Source organism: Aulonocara stuartgranti (assembly GCF_965226115.1).
Source record: "Aulonocara stuartgranti genome assembly, chromosome: 16".
Lineage (NCBI taxonomy): Eukaryota > Metazoa > Chordata > Actinopteri > Cichliformes > Cichlidae > Aulonocara > Aulonocara stuartgranti.
The window spans coordinates 24,141,280-24,164,574 of record NC_138952.1 but is presented as its reverse complement, the minus strand read 5'-3'; the positions used below and the strand labels follow the sequence as shown (position 1 = coordinate 24,164,574).

The 23,295-nt window shown below is 40.2% G+C and overlaps 2 protein-coding genes across 5 annotated transcripts in view; both read left to right on the top strand.

Moving 5' to 3' along the window:
• Positions 1 to 23,295, top strand: part of fgf14 (fibroblast growth factor 14) — a gene marked incomplete at its 5' end in the record, with an annotated part of 327,598 nt that overhangs the window by 195,699 nt on the left and 108,604 nt on the right. For 3 of the 4 annotated variants that reach the window (XR_014271824.1, XR_014271825.1, XM_082508318.1), the window contains one exon: positions 13,341 to 14,214. The exons of the other annotated variant lie outside the window; for it this stretch is intronic. Coding sequence is in view for 1 of the 3 variants with exons in the window: in XM_082508318.1 (XP_082364444.1) it covers positions 14,007 to 14,214 (208 nt within the window). Of the gene's footprint in view, positions 1 to 13,340; positions 14,215 to 23,295 lie in introns of those variants that run through there. 4 annotated transcript variants of the gene reach the window in all.
• On the top strand, positions 20,825 to 23,147 carry LOC309690198 (uncharacterized protein). The gene is made up of 4 exons (XM_082507124.1): positions 20,825 to 21,233; positions 21,657 to 21,797; positions 22,019 to 22,100; positions 22,631 to 23,147. Exons 1-4 carry the CDS (start codon positions 21,186 to 21,188, stop codon positions 22,744 to 22,746), a joined length of 387 nt encoding a protein of 128 aa, XP_082363250.1. The 5' UTR covers positions 20,825 to 21,185; the 3' UTR covers positions 22,747 to 23,147.

Sequence of the window (23,295 nt, the reverse complement as noted above, 5' to 3'; positions counted from 1 at the left end):
CCATCACCATCCCTATTTCATTATGTTCTGAGGGCAGCAGAGGAAAAACAGAAACACAGTCTCCCCTGTTAGCCACCTTGTTTCTGCTGACTGAGACAAACATTAGAAGTCAGCTCAAATCTCACACAATTGCCTTATTTTCTCATCTATCCCTGCGACCAGTAACACTGTAAGATCAACAGGAGGAGTGCATTTCCCCAAGGTCAGGATTGAGTTTTTTTTTAATCTGTGTGATGGAAGTGACTATGGTAACAGGTCCCTTGAGAAGATCCTGTTGAGAGATGGCTGCATCACGCTGGCTCCCAGCCTGCTTGTTAGAACTGCCAAAGAGACACCTGCAAGCAAAGAGTTGTGTTATTAAAACGAACAGTTGACAGATTTAATCAATTTCTCTCATCAAAATCATCCTGACATCCAATTTTCTAGTTAGCAGTCGGTTTACTCTACATTGCCCATACCTTTTAAATCAACAGGCTTCCAAGGCAAACTGACCAGGATACCTTCCTCTGCCTTTAAGAGCTCTTGTCTCCACACCCAGTGATCATCTATCAGACTGGTGTTAAAGAGCCATTACAAACACTGTCTTGACCTTTTTAAAAATAGAAACAGACATTAGAGACACTACTATTTTTTTTTCAGAGTAGATTCTGTTCTGACACTTTGTAGTGTTACAGAATAATGGTACAAAATAAACAATACAGCCGCAAAATATAAAAACACACATTGTCAACAATAAATGCTTGAGCTTGTGCAGTAAGCTGCTTTACCTTGACTTCTGCTTTGTTCAAAATGGTTACAGTTCCCAGTGATTCAAATTCAACTCTAACAACATGTGAAAACCTCCGTCAGTCGATATGTAGAAAGTTATTTTAAATTCAACGCAATTTTCAGCTAATGGATGGTAGAATAGGTAACAACTCTAAGGCACCGCTCTCAGTCCTGCTGCTCCATTAATGCCGCTGAGCTATGGAGGAATGGATGCTTTGACTGGGAAATAGGGTTTATCTTTCTAAAAGGGGCTCTTTTGATGACAGCTTGGTGCATACATGCTGCACTTCCTTCTCAATGTAGGAAGTTTGCTCCATTTTAATATACAAACCCATTCGGGCCTAAATGCCAGATAGCTCTGTGCTATGAAAGAGTATAAATAATGAAGACTGCAGTCTTTACAAGTTAAAAAAGACCCACAGTGCTATTACATAACAGTGGAATGAGTTATGAGGATAACAAATTAGCCAGAGTACAGTAACATCCTGGAGTAATCAGCTGAGGTACCCTAACACAAAATCAGATTTACGCTCATATTTGTCCTCTAAATGTAACCTCAGCTTTTTTCGCATCTATAAATGTCCTCTTGTTTCCCTTGGCAACTTCACCTCATCTGAACATCGCAGCTTCTTGGTTACTGCCAAGGTCCCCTCTTGCTTGTATCTTGGTTTAAGACTTGCAAAAATTCCTCATGTAACTTACAGGACAATCCTTCCCCTTTTAACACGAATCGCTCTCTCTTCTGCACCTCATCGAGTGTTTCTAATACACAAACTTTTAAAATCGTATTTAGTGTGATGGTTGTTTCTAAACTCTTGTGATGTCTGCCATCCGCACTGTTTAAATACAAACAGTTGTCAGACGTTTATCCACACTCACCAGGAGTAGGAGTGTCAGGGTAGTTTGAGACGTTTAATGAGTTCTTTGAACACTTCTTTTTGTTACAGCATATATCTTTAAATACTTCCACGATAACTCTGGTTGGATATTTAACCACTTTTCTTGGCAGCATTGGTAAAACTCATTTAAAATGTTTGGTTTCCTGGCACAGATCCAGTTTTTAAGCAAGTTTTCAATAGAGTTGAGGTCAGGACGTTGGGAACAGAAGCTTAACGTTAGCCTTAATGTTTACCCATGTCAAACACAGTTTTCGTGTGTGTTTGGGTTCATTGTCCAGTTGAAAAAACTGTGTACGAGTCTTAACCGTTGTTGTTGGTTTGAGATAAAGCTGAAGATTTTGGTGGTCTTCCTTCTTCATTATTCCATCCATGTACCACCATCAGACTTGACACTGATAAGTCAAGTCAAGTCAAGTCAAGTTTATTTATAGAGCACATTTAAAAACAACCAAGGCTGACCAAAGTGCTGTACAGTAAATACAGATAAAAATACAATAGAACACAATTTCGTAAAACACCTCGCTGATCAAATAAAAAATAAATAAACAAATAAATTAAACCTTTCTAAAAGCCAATGAAAAGAGGTGAGTTTTAAGAGCAGTTTTAAAAGTTTCTAGGCTTTTGGAGAATCTGACGTGAGGAGGTAAACTGTTCCACAGTCTGGGTGCAGCCACAGCAAACGCCCTCTCTCCCTTTGTCTTTAATTTATACCTGGGAACATCTAAAAGCATCAGATCGGCTGACCTCAAAGATCTCCTGGGGCGATAAGTACTAAGGAGTTCTGACAGGTAAGAAGGTGCAGTGCCATTTAAAACCTTAAAAGCCAGCAGTAAGATTTTAAAATCAATCCTAAAAGCAACTGGGAGCCAGTGGAGAGAGCAGAGAACCGGAGTGATGTGGTCTCTTTTTTTTGAACCGGTCAACAGGCGAGCGGCAGCGTTCTGCACCAGTTGAAGGCGATGTAGACAGGAACGATCTAGGCCAGCATAGAGGGAATTACAGTAGTCCAGCCGTGAAGTAATAAAAGCATGGACCACTCTTTCTAGATCGTTCCTGCAAAGGTAAGACTTGACTTTGGCTAAAATCCGTAAATGATAAAAAGATCCCTTAACTACAGAGCTGATTTGTTTATCAAGTTTAAAAGCATTGTCAAAAATAACTCCAAGACTCTTAATGGAAGAAGTGCAATCGGAGGTTAGGGGTCCCAAAAAGTCAAGAGAGAAGTTGGGATCTTTAGGAAGCCCAAACACAATGACTTCAGTTTTGCTTTCATTAAGGTGTAAGAAGTTAAGAGTCATCCAAGTCTTAATGTCAGACAAGCAGGAGAGTAGCGGCTGCAAAGAAACATTGCAGTTCAACCTCAGAGGGAGGTAGATCTGAATATCATCGGCAAAGATGTGGAAGGACACATTATGTTTACGGAGCACATTGCCCAGAGGGAGCAAGTACAGAATAAACAACAGGGGGCCTAGTATGGACCCCTGAGGTACGCCACAGGTTAAAGGAACTCTGGGAAATGACAGTTCACCAAGGTGAACAGAAAAACTCCTATTATTCAAATAGGACTGGAAAAACTTTAAGACAGTGCCCTTTAAACCGACACAATGTTGAAGGCGGGCTAGCAGTATGTTGTGATCTACAGTGTCGAAGGCTGCTGTCAGGTCCAAGGTTACTAAGACAGCAGCACAACCAGAGTCAACAGTTAAAAGCAAATCATTAAAAACTCTCAGTAGGGCGGTTTCTGTGCTATGCCGAGCTCTAAAACCAGACTGGAACTTCTCATAGAGATTGTTGTTGTCAAGAAATAGCTGGAGCTGCGTGAGGGCGGCTCGTTCCAGTACTTTGGACAGAAAAGGGAGGTTGGAAATGGGCCTATAGTTAGAGAGTAGGGATGGATCTAGATTAGGCTTTTTAAGGAGAGGTTGAACAACAGCGTGCTTGAAGGGTGTTGGAAAGCAACCAGAACTGAGGCAGGCATTGATCAGGACCAGAAGGAAAGGTCCGACTGAGTCCAGAACCTGCTTCAGAAGCCGAGAGGGGATAGCATCGGTGGAACAGTTGGTAGTCTTAACCTTGCAGACTATTTCATGCAGCTGAGAGAGAGAGATTGGTTCGAACTGATTAAAGGCAGAATGGCACAAAGAAAAAACACAGGGATTGGAAGGTGGAGATGGAATGACAGACTGCAGGGAGGAAATCTTGTTTACAAAGAACTTTAGAAAGTCATTACAGAGGGTGGCAGAAGGTGTGAGGCTGGTGGATATGCAAGGATTAACAATGGAATTTAAAACACGAAACAGAGTCTGAGGTTTATGGACACTACTGCTAACCAGGTTTGATATGTAGGAGGACTTGGCCTCTTTAACGGCTTTCTGATAGGTTAAAAGAGAGTCTCTGAGGATATTAAAAGAAATGTGCAGCTTGTCCTTTTTCCATTTTCTCTCAGCACACCTACAGGTGCGCCTGAGAGCACGAACAGAGTCTGTAATCCAGATAATGATAATGTTCTTAGGTTTGAAAGCGTTACCTTTACTCTTCCAAGGATACCTCTTGTCTTTGCTGCCAAATAGTTTTTTTTGTCTTGTCTGACCATAAAACATTTCTCCAGAAGGCATTTGGGTTGTCTGTGTGTGCAGCTGCAAATTTCAGTTGACCCTGAAGGTGTTGATTTTGAAACAGGGGTTTATTTCTTGGTCCATACACTCTCAGTCCATGACTCTCCAAACCGGCTTCACTGTGGACACTGGTGTTCCAGTAGTTTCCAGTTCACAGCAGGCTTTACTGAATTATTTATACTTACATACAATTGTTTAAATGGATGATTTTGGCTCCAAGAGACCTTCCCAACATGTGCAAATACATCATTCTGTCCCTCTATGTTTTTTTTAAGCTCTTCACTGGGTTCCTTGGGCTTTTCCATTGTTCTAACTATAGGTCAGCCTGATGAGTGCTGTCAAACAAATCCTGGCAAAGAGAAACTACCAGTCGTAGTCAATCATGATCATTAATGTGAAGCTAATAGTCCTCAGCCTTGTCAAGTTAAAAGACACTGCAGAACCTTCAGCACCACTTATTAAAAGATTTAACTGAGTTTATGTCTGTATTTGAGCCTGTATGTATATTTTTGATTCTGTGGAGATTAGATTAGAGAAATCCAAAATAAATTCAAACTGTGCACCCAAATCATGTTTTTTTTAAACTACCAAAAAGGTGTGCTGTACAGTCATTCCACCAATCATTCCAAAAGTTTAAAGAAATCATTAAAAGCCCCATTCATGCCCATGATGAGGGTATAAAAACATCTGACCACAACTGTACGCAAAACTCAGATATCCTCCATTTCAAAGGTGAAGATTATTGTGCACCAAATGGAGCAAATTATTTGTGAGATGTGAGAATAATAATAATAATAAGGCCTAAATATCCTTAACAGTCAGCTTTTTCAAAGTGTGTTTTTGCTGGCAACTTAAATTAACAAGACAAAAGCAGAACACACAAACTGAAGAAAATCTAGCTAAATGTAGGTTTTGTGTGTGTGTGTGTATGTGTTAAACGACTTAACACCGGGCTGACCTATTGATCATTCAAGCATGACAAAGGCACCCTTACTTGACTTTTGTGTCTACATGTAACAGACAACGTAGCAATGAACCAATTTTAAACTGTATTTTGTGTCTAAGAGCCATGTTCTTAAGAAATAGGGAAAAAAACCAGTGAAGACCTAACTCATGACCCGAGAGATGCATCTGGCCCTTCAGCTGACCCATCTACTGTTTTCCTCATGCCTCATCAGAAATGGTCTCAGTGGAAGGTTGGCTGTCAAGAAGCCATTCTCAAGGAAGGGAAACAGAGAAAATGAAAAGGCATAATTATACCAAATTAACCTCAACACCTCAACATTATCAAAGCAGTGTGGGAGCATCTTGCCAGAGAACAGAACCAAAAGGTAGAAGCATCTAAAAGAAGAGCTTTGAATTTCCTTCAAGAAGCCTGGACAACTATTTCTGAAGATTGTGTAAAGAAATTTCAAGAAAGCTGCCCAAGAGAGTTCAGGGTGCATTGAAAAATAAAGGTAGTCGTACCAAATATTGACTTTCAACCTAGTTAGAGCTTTACAATCTCTGTTTCAGCCTCGTACAATGTATTTCCACATATAGGCTTGCACATTTTTCACTAAATTGCTACACCTTTGCTCATTTCCCTAGCTAAATACAAAGAAATGAGGCGTGGCTCATAACATTAGGGCAGTACTAGATTGAGCGCGTTTGGCTCCTGCCAATCAGACCATTACTTACAACCATCATTGTTCATGTATCATTATGCATCTTAATAATGACACACAAAGATAATTGTCCTTAAAATGTTTAAAATGCCCACTTACTTATTGTGTGTACTGTAGACTCTATCTATCTAAACACCTTTTTAATGTTCATAGTCACTAAACATGCCAGATAAAGCATTAAATAAATGAATAAGGAAACAACACAAACCACTGACACTCAAAATAACATGATGATATCACATTTGTTGTTCACCTGCTTGTTGCATTTTATTCTGGTACAAACAGTACAAGGTGATGTTTTATTCTCGCAGTTGCACTGACTCCTGAAATGTGTACCGAAGGTTAAAATAAAAATATAGCAGAACAGAACGGATCACTGGTTAAACAGGGGATAAAATAGCTGAAAATATCGATTATCTTGTTGGCTCTGCAGGAACCAATCAATTGCATGATCATGAACAGGGCTGTACATTCGGGGGAAACTCTGGCTTAATGTGCATATCTATGTAGCTGTATTGTCCCAACCATATAGAGTAAAGCAATACAGACAACTACAAGAGGCTAAAAATGGAAAGTGCATTCACGATAAGAGAATGTGTTCATTATGAGAATTCTCAGTGAACAGGAAACTCCCAGAGAGATGGTTATGAAAGGGCGTGATTTGAGTGTGGGCTTTATTTTTGGCCATGCGCTTCATTAAGAAGCGATGCGTGTGCTCGTATCGCTTCTGGGTAAAGTTTCGAAGAGCCTGTGGGGAGTAAGGCTGAAAAAGGGCAGTGCCGGGGTCAAGAGATGCTTGGTATGAGAGTGACCACTGTAGCATTAATAATAGCAGCTCTCATATTGACTGCTCCATTTGACTCCTTCTCATCCTTTGGGTGAATACGCAGTAAAGGCACTTCTTGCTTTGCCCCAAAGCCAAACGGCTTCATTTACATTTCACCCTGCTGTATTTGTAACAGATGTTTCTGAGTGTTAACAATACTGCAAGAGAGCATTGAAACCATGGGTGATCTTTGTGCTTTTTGTGATTTAGTAAAGCAATGAATCCATTAAACACTCGAAATTTGATGAACTCCCCAGCGGATCTTAGGAAGAGTACATAAACCTCTGTGAGACGGAAAATTCAAAACATAATAAGTTAAAGCAGCAAAGAGAAGACTCTTGATGTGTCAGTAATGTGACGACTTGACTGAAGAATTATTCATTACTCTCGGGACATGAACAGGTTAAGCTAGAGTTTTTATGAATCCTTATTACGCTGTAACAGAATTAATTTCTTAGAGTCATTTTATGTCTTCAAAGGGAGACACCAAGATGTCTTTTTTTCATGCATGCTTTTTAAAGACTGTGTTTTTACTGCTCTACAAGAGACTGACACTGAAAAGGGGTGATGGGGAAATTAAAGACGCAGACTGTGGATCATCATCATGCATGGGGACAGTTTGTGTAACTGGCTGTCTATATTCACTGCATAAAGGCTATCTTTATACAATGGAGGGTACCTGAATCCTCACTGGGGCCAGTTTCATTACTCTTATCACTAATAAATACTTTGGGTTATAATTTCTTTTTTAAAAGATGAATTCGTTATAATGTGTGCACGATTCGTCTTTTGCCCTATTAGTCACAATGTGGGTGCACCAGAGAGGTTTTAGAGATGACGTCTAAACAAGATGCATGATTTTGCATTTTACACATAAATTCAGGAGAAAGAACTGACAGGAAGTTAAATGTACACGTTAATATCAGCTGGTGAGTGGGCCCATATCCTGTATGCTTAGGTCCATAATTTGATGGACAAAGACACAGTTTTTGTACTTTTGGACAGATTTTAAAACATTTTCAAAACATGAGTTAAATGCTTTAAATCAAGGGGTTTAACAAATATTTAGCATTAACGGTTTAGGAATTGCAGGCATTTTTATACACAGCTCCTAATTTTTGGAAGCTCAAAATCTTATCAGTTTTGCAGCATTTGGCTGAATTTGTGCAGAGTTTAACCCTTCACTTCACAATTCATCCTATAGCATGCCTCGTCCCTGTACCAAAGACGCCACGTCCCAGTGGCCCCCAGGATTACAGGCCCGTGGCACTGACCTCCCACATCATGAAGACCCTGGAAAGGCTCATCCTGGACCAGCTGCGACCCATAGTAAGACCACACCTGGATCCCCTTCAGTTCGCTTATCAGCCTCGTCTCGGACGCCATCATCTACCTGCTCAATCGTGTCTACACCCATCTGGACCAGCCGGCGAGCACTGTGAGGGTCATGTTTTTTGACTTTTCCAGTGCTTTCAACACCATCAGGCCGACCCTCCTGGGTGATAAGTTAGCAGCGATGCAGGTGGATGCTTCTCTGGTGTCCTGGATTGTTGATTACCTGACAGGAAGACCACAATATGTACGTCTCCCACAGTGTGTGTCTGACAAGGTGATTAGCAACACAGGGGCACCACAGGGGACTGTCCTCTCCCCCTTCCTCTTCACCCTCTACACCACAGACTTCAGCCACTGCACAGAGACCTGCCATCTTCAGAAGTTTTCTGATGACTCTGCGGTGGTTGGATGCATCAGCAGGGATGATGAGACAGAGTACCGGGCTGTGGTCGACTCCTTTGTCACGTGGTGTGAGCAGAATCATCTGCAGCTCAACGTGGCAAAGACCAAGGAACTGATCATGGACTTCAGGAAGACCAGGAAACACTTGACCCCTGTTTCAATCCAGGGGGTCAGTGTTGACATTGTGGAGGACTATAAATACCTTGGAGTACACATTGACAATAAACTGGACTGGGCTAAAAACACCACAGCACTTTACAGGAAGGGCCAGAGTCGTCTCTATTTTTTGAGGCGACTGAGGTCCTTCAACATCTGCCAGAAAATGCTGAGGATTTTCTATGAGTCTGTTGTGGCCAGTGCGATCCTCTATGCTGTTGCATGCTGGGGGAGCAGGCTGAGGGTCGCAGATGCCAACAGACTTAATAAACTGATCCGTAAGGCCAGCAATGTTGTGGGGATGGAGCTGGACTCCCTCAAGGTGGTGTCGGAGAGGCGGATGCTGTCCAAGATAAAGACAATGTTGGATAACACCTCCCACCCACTCCATGACATGCTGGTCAGTCACAGGAGCTCGTTCAGTGAGAGACTGAGATTACCGAAAAGCACCACTGAACGACACAGGAAATCATTCCTGCCTGTGGCCATCTCCCTGTACAACGCATCCACTTAACACACTGTTTGCTGCTACAGCTACACATGTTTCTTGTTCAGCTATTTATGTATGAGTGACTTATGTATATATATATATATGTATATATATATGTATATATTGTACTATTCTTAGTTAGCGTATTGTCTGTCTTGTCTTAATGTTGGTTTAAAATGGAGCACTGTAACAAAAAATAATTTCCCCCAGGGATCAATAAAGTATTCTGATTCTGATTCTGATCAATAAACACTAGTACTGGTAGCTCTGCAACAGACTGGCAACCTGTACAGGGTGTACCCTGCCTTTCATACTATGGCATCTGGATTAGGCTTCTGCCCCACAGTGACCCTGAATTGGATAAACAGAAGGAAATGGGTGGATGCAAGTTAATCTTGGTTTCTTGTATCCAGTTTCAGAACTGTGTCTGCTTCATTTGTCATAAAATACCAAACAAACAGGCCTCACATGGCCCTCGAACTGCACTTTAGTTAACTGTCCAATTAATTGTAAAACCTTGGATTCAAGTTGAAAGTCTTCACATTTATCGTGTCTTGATTGTTTGATTTGAAATTCACTGTGGTGTACTAAGGAAAAACTACAAATAATTGTGTCTATGTTCAACAAATTATAGATTTAACTGTGTCTTTCTCCCCCCACTCTCTTGATTTCTCCCCAGCTCTCAGGGGCTGGTGTGATTGGGGTTTCCAGTAGGTGTGGCCAGGGGCTGCAGCAGCTGGGTCATCACACCTGTGTATCACTGCCTAATCGACCTGCTTTTGCTCAGCTTGTTTTTGTGGAAATGCTGGGGTTCTGACAGTCTAAATGTTTTCAATATTTGCTTTCTTTGTGTGTGACACTTACCTCCTCTCGCAGGAATCCTCTGGTTTGCTGCCCTCCACTTTTCTGTTTTGCTGGAACTTCATCTTGTGGTCTTAGTTCACGTTGGATTTAGAGCTCTGTAACGTGCCCTTCCAGCGTGACTGACTGAAACAAGCTAGACACTGTAAGCTCTCAGTTAACTTACCAGACTGTCCACTCCTCCACATCCAGACTGCAGTTGTACTGACTTTGTTGATCAACTCCGAATTTGTGAATAAAGTCTTTGAACTGTCCTGTGAGTCTGAGTCTGCCTTAGGCTCTTTATGTCATTCTGTAATCGGGACACATTTATTTATTCTGTGTAGTAGTTGTAAACCTGAAGTTGCCCAACACAGTGCGCTTTTGCTGTTTGAAACTAGTGAAGCACAAAAAAATGATTCTGGGCCTTTCAGCTGCCTTGTGCGTAGCTGTTGCAGCAGGGTACTCACTGGGCATATAGTTGGGTGCGAATTGCAGAGCAGAAGCTTGCCACAATTTGTTTACAATGAGAGTGTGTGTTTATGTGTAAATTTGTGCGTTTGTTTGAGTGAAGTCTTTGGATATGACTTGGTTCACAGCAGCTGTTCATTTTCTAGTGAACACTTCCTCCAAGCTGTGCCAAACACTGCTCACTCTCCATCTCTGATTGGTAGACATCTTGGCTGGAGGCATGCCGGGAAAGGGGGTGGTTTTAACACTGCTGCTAAAACGGAGACGCAAGTGGTCCCAGTCTGGCATTCCCTGAAAACTCTGACAATGACTTGGGTGAAAACACAATTTTCTAAATTGGAGTACAGAGGGAGATTATGTAAGAGTGTAATTTACTAGTGTATTATCTTTGACTTGTTAATTTCATTTAAGGGGAATTCTCTGCTCCCCCCCCCAAATAAAATGATGGGAATATCTTGTTTTGTTGAGTGAGCAGAAAGTACACTAGAGCACTGACAAGTAAGTATTTATCATTCACAGTTAGCGAAGTACTCAGATTATCACTTCGGTTCTTTCATTCATTTCCAATCAAATCCAAAAGATATGTGTTTGTAACAAATTTCTGGCTCATTCATTTTAGAGTATACTCAGTGCTCTTATTCCTTTCACCCAAGTATAGCATATGTTGGTGCAGATTGTTATTAAATAAATAGATTTTTTTGTACAAAGAGTTAAATTAACCTCCATTATAAATTATCTCTCAAAGTGATATTTTAGTTTGTATGATATAATATCATATGAATCCATCCCCATAAACCAGTCTCCAAATCCTAACACTCATTCATGTGATATTCACACTCCCCCATGTGTGAGCCTTTTAAAAGTGTACAGTGAAATCACGGACCATGAGTAAAACTGGAACCACTCCATTTATCTCTGTGCATCTTAAATCAAGTTATTTTTTCCCATCAGGAGAAAACAGGCTGTTAAAAACTCACAAGGGAGCCACTTCCTGCCGGGCCGCAGCCTGGGCAATCAAAAAGAAGTATTCTAATGATCCCTGACAAAATTGTCAGATGATATCCTCCAGGGTGCGATGATACTTTACATTACAGTAGACGGATCGATAGCAAAGATGACATGAGAGGCCTCTGCAGAGAGAGGAAGCTGGAAAGACTGCAGTGCTCTGACTCTCACTTGCGCTGTTTCCACAGCGAGCTCACTTGGCCTCACAGAACACGTGAGAATATGTTTTGTTAGCATAAATTCCCTAAATTAATGCATGTGCCACTTATCTGAGGCGGTGGACTGGATCTACACGCAAGGACACCTGATAAGTGTGTCTCTACAGTAAATGTGTGTCAGCTGTAGTTGAAAAATTGAAAGTCACCTAAATATGAAATTCTCACAGTTAAGTTTTAAACAAGGATTTAGCAGATTCGCAATGTCAAGAACGTCACTCAGGAAACATTTTGTTTCGAAGTGGCCCACATCCCCGAGGAACCAGTTATCACAGACAACTGATAAGACCCGGGCGCCACAAAACTAGGCCATTAAAGTGGATTAATGCTGTAATTTAGAGGTGAACACACAACTTGGATAACATAAAAGGGCACAATTTTAAAATACAAAGGTATTTATTTTGAAAATGGAGGGATCAGTGAAGTGATTTAATGTGAAACATACCCCATATAAGCAAGAACTCACTATTCACCCCAGATTTATAAAATGAAAAACAAAAAATAGATTAAATACATGGAATAAGTGGTTCAGGTTTGATCTCAAATGAGTCACATACTCCTGCTGGTTCAATCACCCCGGTGCCTCCCTCCCCCATTTTCTTGTACTATAGTGACTCTGGTCTGTGTAACACCTGGGAATGGAGTCAGTGCTGTACTGAGCGACTAATGGCTCCTCTTCCAAACACTAACTTCTGCCATTTGTGCTGAGAGAGAATAATGCTGACAGACTGAAGAGTTATTAAGCGGTCTGAAGTATGGAAAACACATTTAACAAAAGACGATCAAACAACAAATGAACCGGTGGTTCCAAATCAAATTTAAAATATCTTGAGGCTGGGCTGAAATGATAAACTCGCAAGTGTCCGTGCACATACATGTCCTCTATCTCCAGAACCCCGGCTTGGTAAGGGCAAGGATAATGAACAATATCTCCTTCGCTTTTTGTCTGTGATGGAAAATCTATAAATCCTTAGAGATCAGCCATGAGGCAGTGGTAACAGTCGCTCCAAGCAACACTAACTGGGCCTCAGTCCTCAGGGATGAAGCAACAAAACAGAGCAAGTAAATGTGATTAAAAATAAATAAATAAAATCTCCTCATATACAATTTTGCCTTGACATTTCTGTCACTTCTTTTGGTATCTTTTGCAATCGTGGCTCGACTTCTGTTGCGCGTCTTTCCCCTCCTCCTCAGTTCAGTGTCTTAATCGGGGATCTGTTGCTTCCCTGAGCTTCAAATGCTTAGATGACATGAAACAGGTGCACACGAGTGTCTACCGACCTATCCAAATGAGTACTGAACACCTGCGACTTTAGAGCTATTAAGCACAATTTCTCATTTAACACCCCATATAGGTGCACAGAGCTGCAGCAGCTTGCAGAAGTGAAGGCAAAGAAATGATTTGTTTGGAAGAATCCGCACAGAGGTAACGGACAGAAATGCTTTTCACCAGACTTTTACACCTGCGACACACACACACACACACACATGCACTCATGTAATAAATGAATAGAATATCCTGCAACAGCCTGGGACAACAGTCTCTGCCGGATCAAAATTTTTTCCAAGCATCACCGATATGACGGCGCACAAACCACGTGTTTACGTAATGGAAAGCCAATCTTTCACTTTAACCCCTCCTACTCGTCTATTTCTAACAAGAGGGTCCGACGCCAAAGAAAAATGATGCAAATGTTCTTATACAGGCGCATCGTACTTTTGGAGATGCCAGTGGCGTTGTGCTGAAACGGCTTGAGGAGAACACCCCGAAAAGGGAGCAAACGCACACTCCAGGAATCACGGACACACACACACACACCAAGAACCCTGGCTTTAATAGAAACGTTGCAGCGTGGGGGCTCAAAGAAATGAAAACTGGGGTTGGTGCTGTCTGACCTCGCCAGGCAAGCAGGTTTGCAGGGGAAACGAACTGGACTTGATCCGGCAATGTGGTGTCTTGTTGGGGCTATCATTGCAGCAGTCTGTCCATAGGATGCATCCTCCCTTGGCTTTTGATGCTGTGCAGATCCACCCTCCTCTCCTCAGAGTGATGAACTAATAGGCAATGATTTTCTCCTCGGAAATCCACCGTGGTTTACTGTTTGCACGTTAGTTGTGTGTTTGTTTACTGGCGACCCGTCTCCTCCCGGTGCGACACATGCAATTTCCAGAGTATATTTTCTATTGTCGACTAGTTGAGGAGGCATTCTTTACACGCCAGAAGAAGAAAACACACCATTAGCACGAAGTGTGACAGACAGTGAATATTTTGTCACGTGAATGAAAGCGCACAGGACTTGGATATACCTATTTTTTTATGATACAATTGGTAGCCTTGCTCGGGAGAACTGATCCAATTGTGTTATTATGCAACCGCAAGGATCTCATCTATATCTGGGTGTTTAAGACACGGGATTGCTCTTCGCCCAAATCAATGTGGTTTCTTTGGAACATTTTCAGCAAAGGAACGCATATGCTGCAGTGTCTTTGTGGCAAGAGTCTTAAGAAAAACAAGAATCCAAGTGGTAAGCTCATCACCATTTATGCCTACTCCTCCGTTTCTCAGCGAACCGGCTTTATGCGTGCTTGTGTGCAGAGAGTTGAGTGTCTGCGTAATTCTGTTAATTTGGTCGTAACGATGATAGATCTGCAATCACATTTATGCAGCGAGTGGATCATGCAGAGGCTCCTGAAGGAGGGGAGGAGGGGGGACAACTTATTCTGTGCTGCTACTACATCGGCGAGCTCAGGTCTTTTTTTTTAGGAGGGGGGCACAGCACAGACACACAAAGCCCCCCCGCTGCATCACCACGGCACCATGATCTTCTAACTTTTTAAATAACGCTTGCTCCCCCCCACCTCTCTCTCTCTCACTCTCAGACACACACAGGGGCTCGATGGTATTTCAGAGGATCACATCCACGCACAGTTATTTATTTATTATTTCTTTTTCTTTCTTTCTTTTTTTCTGGACAACGTGATTCCCCCCTAACCAGATTATTCATCCTCGGGTTGACTGCAGCAGTGCCCCCCCCCCCACTCCTCTGCATCACCACTTCTCTATTAAATGAGCTATACTCGCTGTGTTTTCAGCGAAACAGCCGGAGGAGACAGACTATTCTTTCATGTCTGTCACTCTACTGATGCAGACCAATACTCATCATGCGGGCCCTGCGAAAGCGTGATTTTTACACGAGCACCTGAGTTGCTCTTATGTTGACGAAGCCAGGCAGCTGAGATGCCAGTAGGGCATGTAGAAAGGGACTGGGATCCGCTGCACCGAAGCAAATCCTGCACTTGAGCAGTCGACATCGTTTCGATTTAGATTGTGCACTTTTTTCTGGTACAAAAAAAAAAAAAAAAAAAAAAAAAATCAGTACATAAGCCCTGAATTTAGGATCACAGTAACATCATATATATTTTTATATATCCTGCCAAAACAAATATAACAACGCAGAGGGCCAGTGTACCAGGAATGCTTATTTCAACAGGCTGTTGTAAAGCCCCAGTTAGACAGCATGTAGTGCGGGCTACTTGTTACCTCATGAAGCGGGTAGATGGGCTGAGTAGCAGCACAGTTTTTCGACACTGCAACTGCAGTATAGTAGATCATCACCATACTTTAGTGGGACAATCGCGCTTTGCAGACACTGCAGGAGTGATAACAAGACACTGTCTACTATCAATTACCAAGAAGAAGAAGTTATATTTTACAGCATTATGTCTCCACAAACCTAGCCAAGGTTTGTGTTGGTATAGCTCAAGATAGGGTGAAAACACAGTTAGCCTCAGTTTGTGCCTTCAGTTTGGCAATACGCATTTTTCTCATAGGCCCAGCTACAACAGCTAATTTGGAGGCATTACAAGATTTGCCAAAATATGTCAAAAAATATAATAATAATAAACATCTTTGGAACTATTTCCTCATGCTACAAACTCCAAGCAGGAAAGTAGGATAAATTCTTGCTGTATTTATGTTGTTCTGAAATATAAATATTTGTTAATGCATGTACGCCATCCATTTATTTTATGCTATACTGTATTATAATTGTTCTTACTCACATTTTTCCTGGCAAGCAGGAAGATTATGTCATCACCGGCCATAGGCATAACCTGGGTCCCCCCCCCCAAAAAAAACAAAACAACAACAAGGCAGAGTGTGACACTCTAAGTGGCTTTTACTTTGAAAAGATTTCTCTAAGCAATACTCATCTTCCATATTTCAGTATAAACAGTTGTTCTTGCATTAGAGGGAAGCTGTACAATATAAAGCCCTTTATAGTCAGTTAAAAATTTCTGGTGCTGATTAGACTCTAACTTATCTCTTCAGAGGTGCAGCATTTTCTACTAGTAGTTGGTGCTACATTTTAAATATGACAAATCAAAAGAACAAATTCTGCACCTCACTCATTTGTAAACACTGGTTCAGTTCTGCCCCTGGTTCCCATCTTCTCTTTTAGTTTAAGGAAATAAGCTGTAATTTCGAAAGACTTTTAAAAAAATGTGTTTTTTCGTAGTTAATGGAGTAGACATTTATTTTTTGTCCTCTAAGTGCTGTTATACAACCTCTGCATTTGAGTTTTGCTACTATCTACTTTTGATTAAATTAGAAAAAATAAGCTGTGACAAAGAGGTAAGACTTTAAAAAAAGAACAACCAATAAACAGCAAATATGTACAACAATGTCTCAGTAGAATTGTATGTATATAACTCTTACTAGCAAAAAATTACTAGCATAAAGGCTATACATTTTTTATGCTCCTATTCCTTGCTGATCATATTAAAAGCATAATATTGCGTTACAGTGGGCTCTGGAGTGATAACTGACTTTGGTCAGTAGAAAAGCCACTGCGAGACAGTAAGTTGTGTTTAACGCAATTCATCCAGTCAATCAAAGCTAAGACTTTGCCCTGACCACAAAATGGTCAGGACATGTGCTACAGCAAGTGATAGGACCAGTAGTTTACTGGGAAATGAAGTATCCGCACTGCCAGGCAAATCACACAACTGACTTGTTTCAACTCCAAAAGGTGTTTTAGAAATTCTCACACAAGTTGTTTAAGTGCCATTGTGATAGTGGGACAGCGAGTCCTCTGCGTGGCCCTGTGTCAGCAAAGTGTTACCTAAACTGTTCGCCAGGCCTGAGCTGCAAAGGCCTAGACTTAGTGCTACAGCTCTTTGGTTGTACTTTTAGTAACACAGCAGAATTGAGAGAACCAAGAAAGACCAAACCAAACAGACTGTATCACTATAGCTGCAGTTTTGTTACCGTATAAACACCAGTCTTATAATTCACGGATTGTATTCAGTTTCTCTTTACACACACACACACACACACACACACACACACACACACACACACACACACACACACACAGGCTTAGTGACTGTACAGGACCAATTCATCTGGAGAGGTTTAAAGCAGAGTATGGATGGCACTTGATTTTATTCTAGCGTGGGTTAATAGTTCCCTATTAAAGGCAACATTTATTTTCTGTCACTGGGTGTGTGATAGCACAAAGTTACATGTGTGGAGAACTTGTCTTTAGGCCCTTGTAATTATGTACTAACTGGTTGTGAGCCCATTCACATAGGGTCTTCCCTTTTAAAAAATCTTTGAGTTCTGTGTGCATCCTCATTTTCCTTCACATTATCAAATTAAATTGCCCCTAAGCCTATAGGTCAGTGGCTTTGTATTCTTTGGTCAGCTGTACTGATGTGCATGGATACATATGGAGTATTTCTTGAAGTAGACCACATTCTTTAGTGTTGAAAGAAGATGAGAGGAATCCAGTGCCTGGTTCTCTAAAGCATCTCCTCTCTTCACAGTGGTCCAGATCAGGTTATGATAAAACATAGTGCGGTTCTGCATTCTGATGCAAGTGAAGGGTTGGGTTAAAGCTCCATAACACAACAGGATGAGTCACTTCCTTGTTGGATATGGCAGTTTGCCATCATGTAAAGCTACGCGTCCACTTTTAGCCTTTTTGCAAAACTGCCTTCGGGTAAAGTCACCAAGATTTTATACTCAGTGACCTGTTAACGTTCTTCCAGTTGTGCCTCTGTTTTCCAGCAAGATTGTTGTTTCATGTGGTGGCTTGTCCTTAGGGTTGGTGGTCTGGTACAACTGCTACTGTGGATCTACTCTCAATGTTCACTCTTGTGTAACAGTACGTGTACATGTCTTTGAGTGAGTGTACTTCATTAAGTAAATTAAAAGTGATGAAGCAGCTTAGTGGAAAGGACGTAGATATAGGACGTTTAACCCTGAGGCTTAAGTGGCAGTGACGGCTCTATAAATGCCCACACAGATGTCATTATAAAAGTTTGAGTGTCACTGAATGATGCACACAATAAACCATTTAATGAGGGTATTTGTAGTGTAGAGGGAAAAGTTATGTCATATGAACTGCGACAATCAATAAAGGCAGATATGCGAGTGGCGCTCTTTGACATATCTTGGGCTGAAATGATTGAAAGGTAGACGGTAAATAGGCGGGTTGTTGAAAGAGCAGAATTGCTCTGGGTGTGTGAAGTCAGTGGGTGGCTTCTTCAAAGTGGCACAGTGGCTCACTGACAGCAGAGTGACACTACAGGTGAGGTCACATGACACCCAGGCCTCCAGGTGATGTTGGCTCATAGCATGTGAAGTGAAACTTTTCTCTGTTATCTGTGACATAGTCAGAAAGCTGGACCTAAGACTCATTTAATTTAAAATCGAATTACTATAACAAAATAATTTCTCCTGGTTCTTTTCTATGATCTAAGATTATATTTATGAGCCAACCACGCTGACTATTAGAAGACTACAACCTTGTAGAGGTGCTTCGAACTGATAAACGTTCATGAACTGAGGGAATGTGAGATATTTTAATGTAGAGGCTTATAAACCACTGTGAATTTCAATTTACTGCGTCTCACATTACCTAAAATAATAAAAACCAAATAAGTGTCACTGTAATTAAACAAAAGGCAATTCTTTGGATGCTAGGAGCAATTTATTTGAAAATAAAAAAAGCTTCTTTATTCACAAAACGTGGCTACGCACGTTTGATTTTTACAGATTTTACACCAGATGCCCTTCCTGACAAAACTCCAAAAGGATTGTTTCTCCTTGAGTATGGAAGCAGGGATCTTCTGCCTGTTAGGAAAATGTGTAAACCACTACACCATGGAGCCACTAGCAATATGTAAAGCAGGACTTTGCAAGTTTACTTTACATTTATGTGCCAATAAATTCTACCTGACAGCATTGTGAGTAGGCCTTTAATACCTTTTAAGATCAAGCGCTACCTCTGTATCAGCATCTTGAATGATAAAGTGGATTTCCTGTGAATGTATTGTCTGTCATGTTACAGTAAGTTTATGAGTCTGTCTGTGAAACCCATACAAATGCAACTATACACTGTTGTTGTTACTGTCCTGCTGTTCGTTTGGTGTCAGTTTCTGGTGTTGGTGTCTCTTTTGCATGCAGTTCTTATCTCAGAGCAATTTATCGAAAAAAATGTACTGTTTCCCCCCAAAAATCACATTTTTTTGAGAATTTAAAAAGAGGGTCGATAATTATTTGTACAGTTAAAAGATACTTGTTCCATTTGTCTTACGTACTTGCGCTAGTTTAATTTGTGGTAACTAGGAAAATGCAGTGTAATTAAAGGGGACGGGCAAGATTCAAAGACAGACTCCTACAATTAGAGTAATAGCAGGGCTGGCTAAAAATAACTTCCTCCAACTACCGTTCCACGTTGCTAGGTTTCAGACAGAAACATTTCAGTAAGTTTGTAAATGGCTAAACTGCAGTAGTTACACACACACACCCTGAAAGATCACAGCAAAGATGTAAAAAAACAGGATTTACAGTTAAATATGTATCGCTTTTCGAGTAACCTTCACACTTTTAAACTGACAGCATTTACTAAATCTTTTAAACTGTGAGTCACATTGATGAAACCTTTGTTTCTAAAAATATCTCAAGAGCATACATGTCCTTAGAATGGAAGTGAATATGCACAGAAGGGATAAACGTGTTTTGTTTTTATTTGATAAAACCATTTGGATTCTTGGAGATTCTTGGTCAAGGACTGTTTTTCTTCTCATGACAGAACTCTGTGATTATTGTCATGCTTTGTTGTCATTTAGAAAGAGACGTGAAATTAGGTGTTGCTGCAGTTAATATGTCAAAGATCAACACGACAGATTTTTTTCACTTTCATCTGCTTGGGCAATGGCACGATCAGTTTCCCCTGTGAATTAATTTGGGCTCCGTCTCTCTTGGTTTTCAAGAATGTGACCTGAAGAGGTGATAAGAATCAAGTTCCTGGCTACTATTCTACCTCCCTCTGCGTGCAATCAAGTTTACAGAGAAATCTCATGAGTGGGCAAATATATAAATCTAAATATGGTGTTTCTATACAGACAAAGACAGAAGCACAACAAGAAGAGAAGTGTTAGCTTCATGTTAATGTCTGTAAGGAAAAAAAATAAAATGAATGAAATAAAATATATCATGTTTACCATTTACATCTAATTAATAGTGTATTAGTGTGAATTTGTATTAAATTCTATTCTATTCTATTTATATAGCTCCGATTCACAACAACAGTTGACTCAAAGCACTTTATTTTTTTAGAGAAAACCTCAACAATCAGACAACCCCCTATAAGCAAGCATTTGGCAACAGTGGTAAGGAAAAACTCCTTTTGAGAGGAAGAAACCTCCAACAGAACCAAGCTCAGGGATATGGAACTCCAAAGTGTTCAAAATTAAATAAATAAATAGGTCAAGATGAAATAAATAACTATGTGAATAAATAAGACACAGATATGTAATGTGAGAATGATATTGTGAAATAATGGAACACATTTTGAAAACAATGCTCATTATTGTGAAATATATTACATTCTGCTATATAAATGTTCTTATTATTGTGAAATATTATTTCATGGTCATTATTTTTCCACAATAACAGAGATTATTCCTGAGGCATTTTATTTATTTCCAGCCGTTTATATTCCAAAATGACCTTTTTTCAAAGTCAGTCTTTATTTCAAAATCCCGTTTTTCCCGATGGTCTATTTATTTCATAATGCGACTTTTCAGCAGAATGACTTTGTCTGTCAATCAAGAAAGACAGGGCGGAGCCAGTTGTGTGATTGGTTGCTCCTTTACTCAGACATAAGTAATAGCACATGAATTGTCGATTTAGGTTTAATGGTGCAATGCGTCTCCTATGCAGCTGGCGGCAGTATGCAGCTCAAAATAAACTTAAGGCACCGACAAATGCAAAACACTGGGCGCGAATAACGTTACAGGTGTATCAATTCTTGTGAAGGGCATGGCTGCAGGAAACAAGTCCGTTTCTGAGTTACTCAGAGAACTTGCTAACCGCTTAGATTGAACGTCTTCACCTCAGTCTGCGTATTGCAGCAGTGTACTGGAGATGAAGTGGTCCCTGGTCCAAGTTCTCATCACAACCGCACAGTGTTAACGTTAGCAAATGCTAACGCTATCACAGCTAGCTCCACTCCACGAAACGCTGTTCAGGGTAAGTAACGATATGTTATTATTGCTTGGTTAGTCTGTCTGTCTGGCAAAAATGAGCTTTTTAATCAGTTTAGTCACAGATTTTTTTTAATACTGTTTTTTATCATAGCAAAGAATTCTATAAATTAGGTAAGAGAAAATAATTGTCTTCTGGGTTAATGTCTGTATTACTATTTACATTGTTGTAGGTAATAGTTATTCATGACTGTTTTAAAGTGGCTTATCTTCTGTGCTAATATGGAAGACAAGTAATCTATGTGAAAGAAAAGAAAGCAATTTTAGTTCAACGTAGTGATTTTGTAAGTGGGTATAATTTGAAAATGCTTTTACTAGTACAGTGGATGTTCTTTAAATATTTAACATTTAAAGTGTGTGTCACTTTACAGACTCCAACTTCAGTTTTGGTTTGGTCTCACCATTGTAGGTCATAACACAAACAAGTCGTCAAGTCAAGCAGCTGAGGAAAGGGCTTAAGGAAACCATGGTATGGCCGCTTCTGACAGAAAGATCAGACATCATTCCTCCTTTCTTACCAAGGGAATCAGAGACTGCTCCCTGTTGTGAGGTAAGGTCAGGTCACATCTTTTAACATCTGAATAGTAAAGCTATTTGGTTAATTTATGAAGGATGAACATTAATTGTTGACACAAAACACCAATATACTGTTTTGTATGTGTGGGTTAGTTGAACAGCTGGGTTACATTTAATAAAAATACACCTAATGTTGCTGATGCTCTTAAGACTACAAGATAAGTAAAGCTATAAAATGACTGTGGCCTGCCACAGAAGATGAAGATGAGGAAGAAGAGGAATGCTCTCGAGGATAAATGCAGAGTGGCAGGTTACCTTCGGTCCTTCATTGAAAATGGTAAGTCTGCTGCGATAGGTATTTTGCCATTGGTTTTCTCTGATTATACTTTGGTAAATTACATACAGTCCAGTGATCTTGGGTCATTAACAAAGTACACTATAGTAGAGCTGGGCGATATGAGATTTTTTCATATCACGATATTTATTTTTATTTATTTTTTTATAAAAAGGACAAGAGCGGTGAGGTCTATCGCAATAGTTTAATTTTTCTATTGAGAAAAAGTTATTTCGCAATACATATCGTTATCGTTCTATCGCCCAGCTCTACGCTATAGTATAATTTTTTGTTATTTGCTCCATGCAATACATAAGAGTGGTGGCATTATCAGTTGCACTAGAATTGTATGTAGACTACTTTTAGCTTTGTTAACATAAAAATATCTATAAAAGCTACAACAGCAATTTGAGTGGGGCAAAAATGTCTGGTGCCCTGTATGTAAGTGGTCATCTTTATGGTATTTCTCCATAAAAGATTCAAAATAATGAATATAGGATGTCATTATAGTTTAAAACAATCTTCTGTTGCAGCATCTTGTGCACAACAAAAAGCCCTCATCAAGTTTTGGACAGGATGGGAAGTCTTGCCGAGAAATGACTGTGGAAGTGGTCAACAGCAATCTTCCAAAGTCTTCCACCGGTTTTGAAGTACTACGTCTTCCTGCACACTACTGTACCTATGAGTCATTTCTAATGGACATTCAGGTGTGTCTCAACTCTACTGACTCAGGTTTTGGTCTGGTTTACGATTGATTCCATAACCACATGGTAAAATTAGACCATTTCTTCTTTCTTGCATCACATTACTGTACTCGGTGTTCAAAGAAACAGACAATCTAGTGAGTTCTAGTTCTTTTTAATACACTTGACAGTGAAAAATACAGAGTACAGGTGTGCATTTATGGCTTTTTTAATATAAACTGATGAAGAGTTCAGATATCAAAATCAGTTGTTCACTGTACATTATAAATTACACAATATGTTTTGTTTATACTCGCTACTGATACAAAAAAAATTTCTAGAAAAAATTATTTGAATTAAGATGTTACACTACTGTGTTCATTGTATTAAATCTGCTCAGAGTTGACATGTACTGTATATCCAACCAAGAAATGAATATCATTAAAGTGACAGCTGTATAAAACAAATCCTGTTTTATAGCCACTCACTGTTTTGTTGAAAATGAAATTGGTTAT

Bases quoted from the DNA above. Each gene is read 5' to 3' on its own strand.
- LOC309690198 (XM_082507124.1), top strand. From the start codon at position 21,186: ATGCTAACGCTATCACAGCTAGCTCCACTCCACGAAACGCTGTTCAGG. The intron at 21,234-21,656 runs GTAAGTAACGAT...TCACCATTGTAG, and splicing joins TCCACGAAACGCTGTTCAGG to GTCATAACACAAACAAGTCG. The intron at 22,101-22,630 runs GTAAGTCTGCTG...CTTCTGTTGCAG, and splicing joins TCGGTCCTTCATTGAAAATG to CATCTTGTGCACAACAAAAA.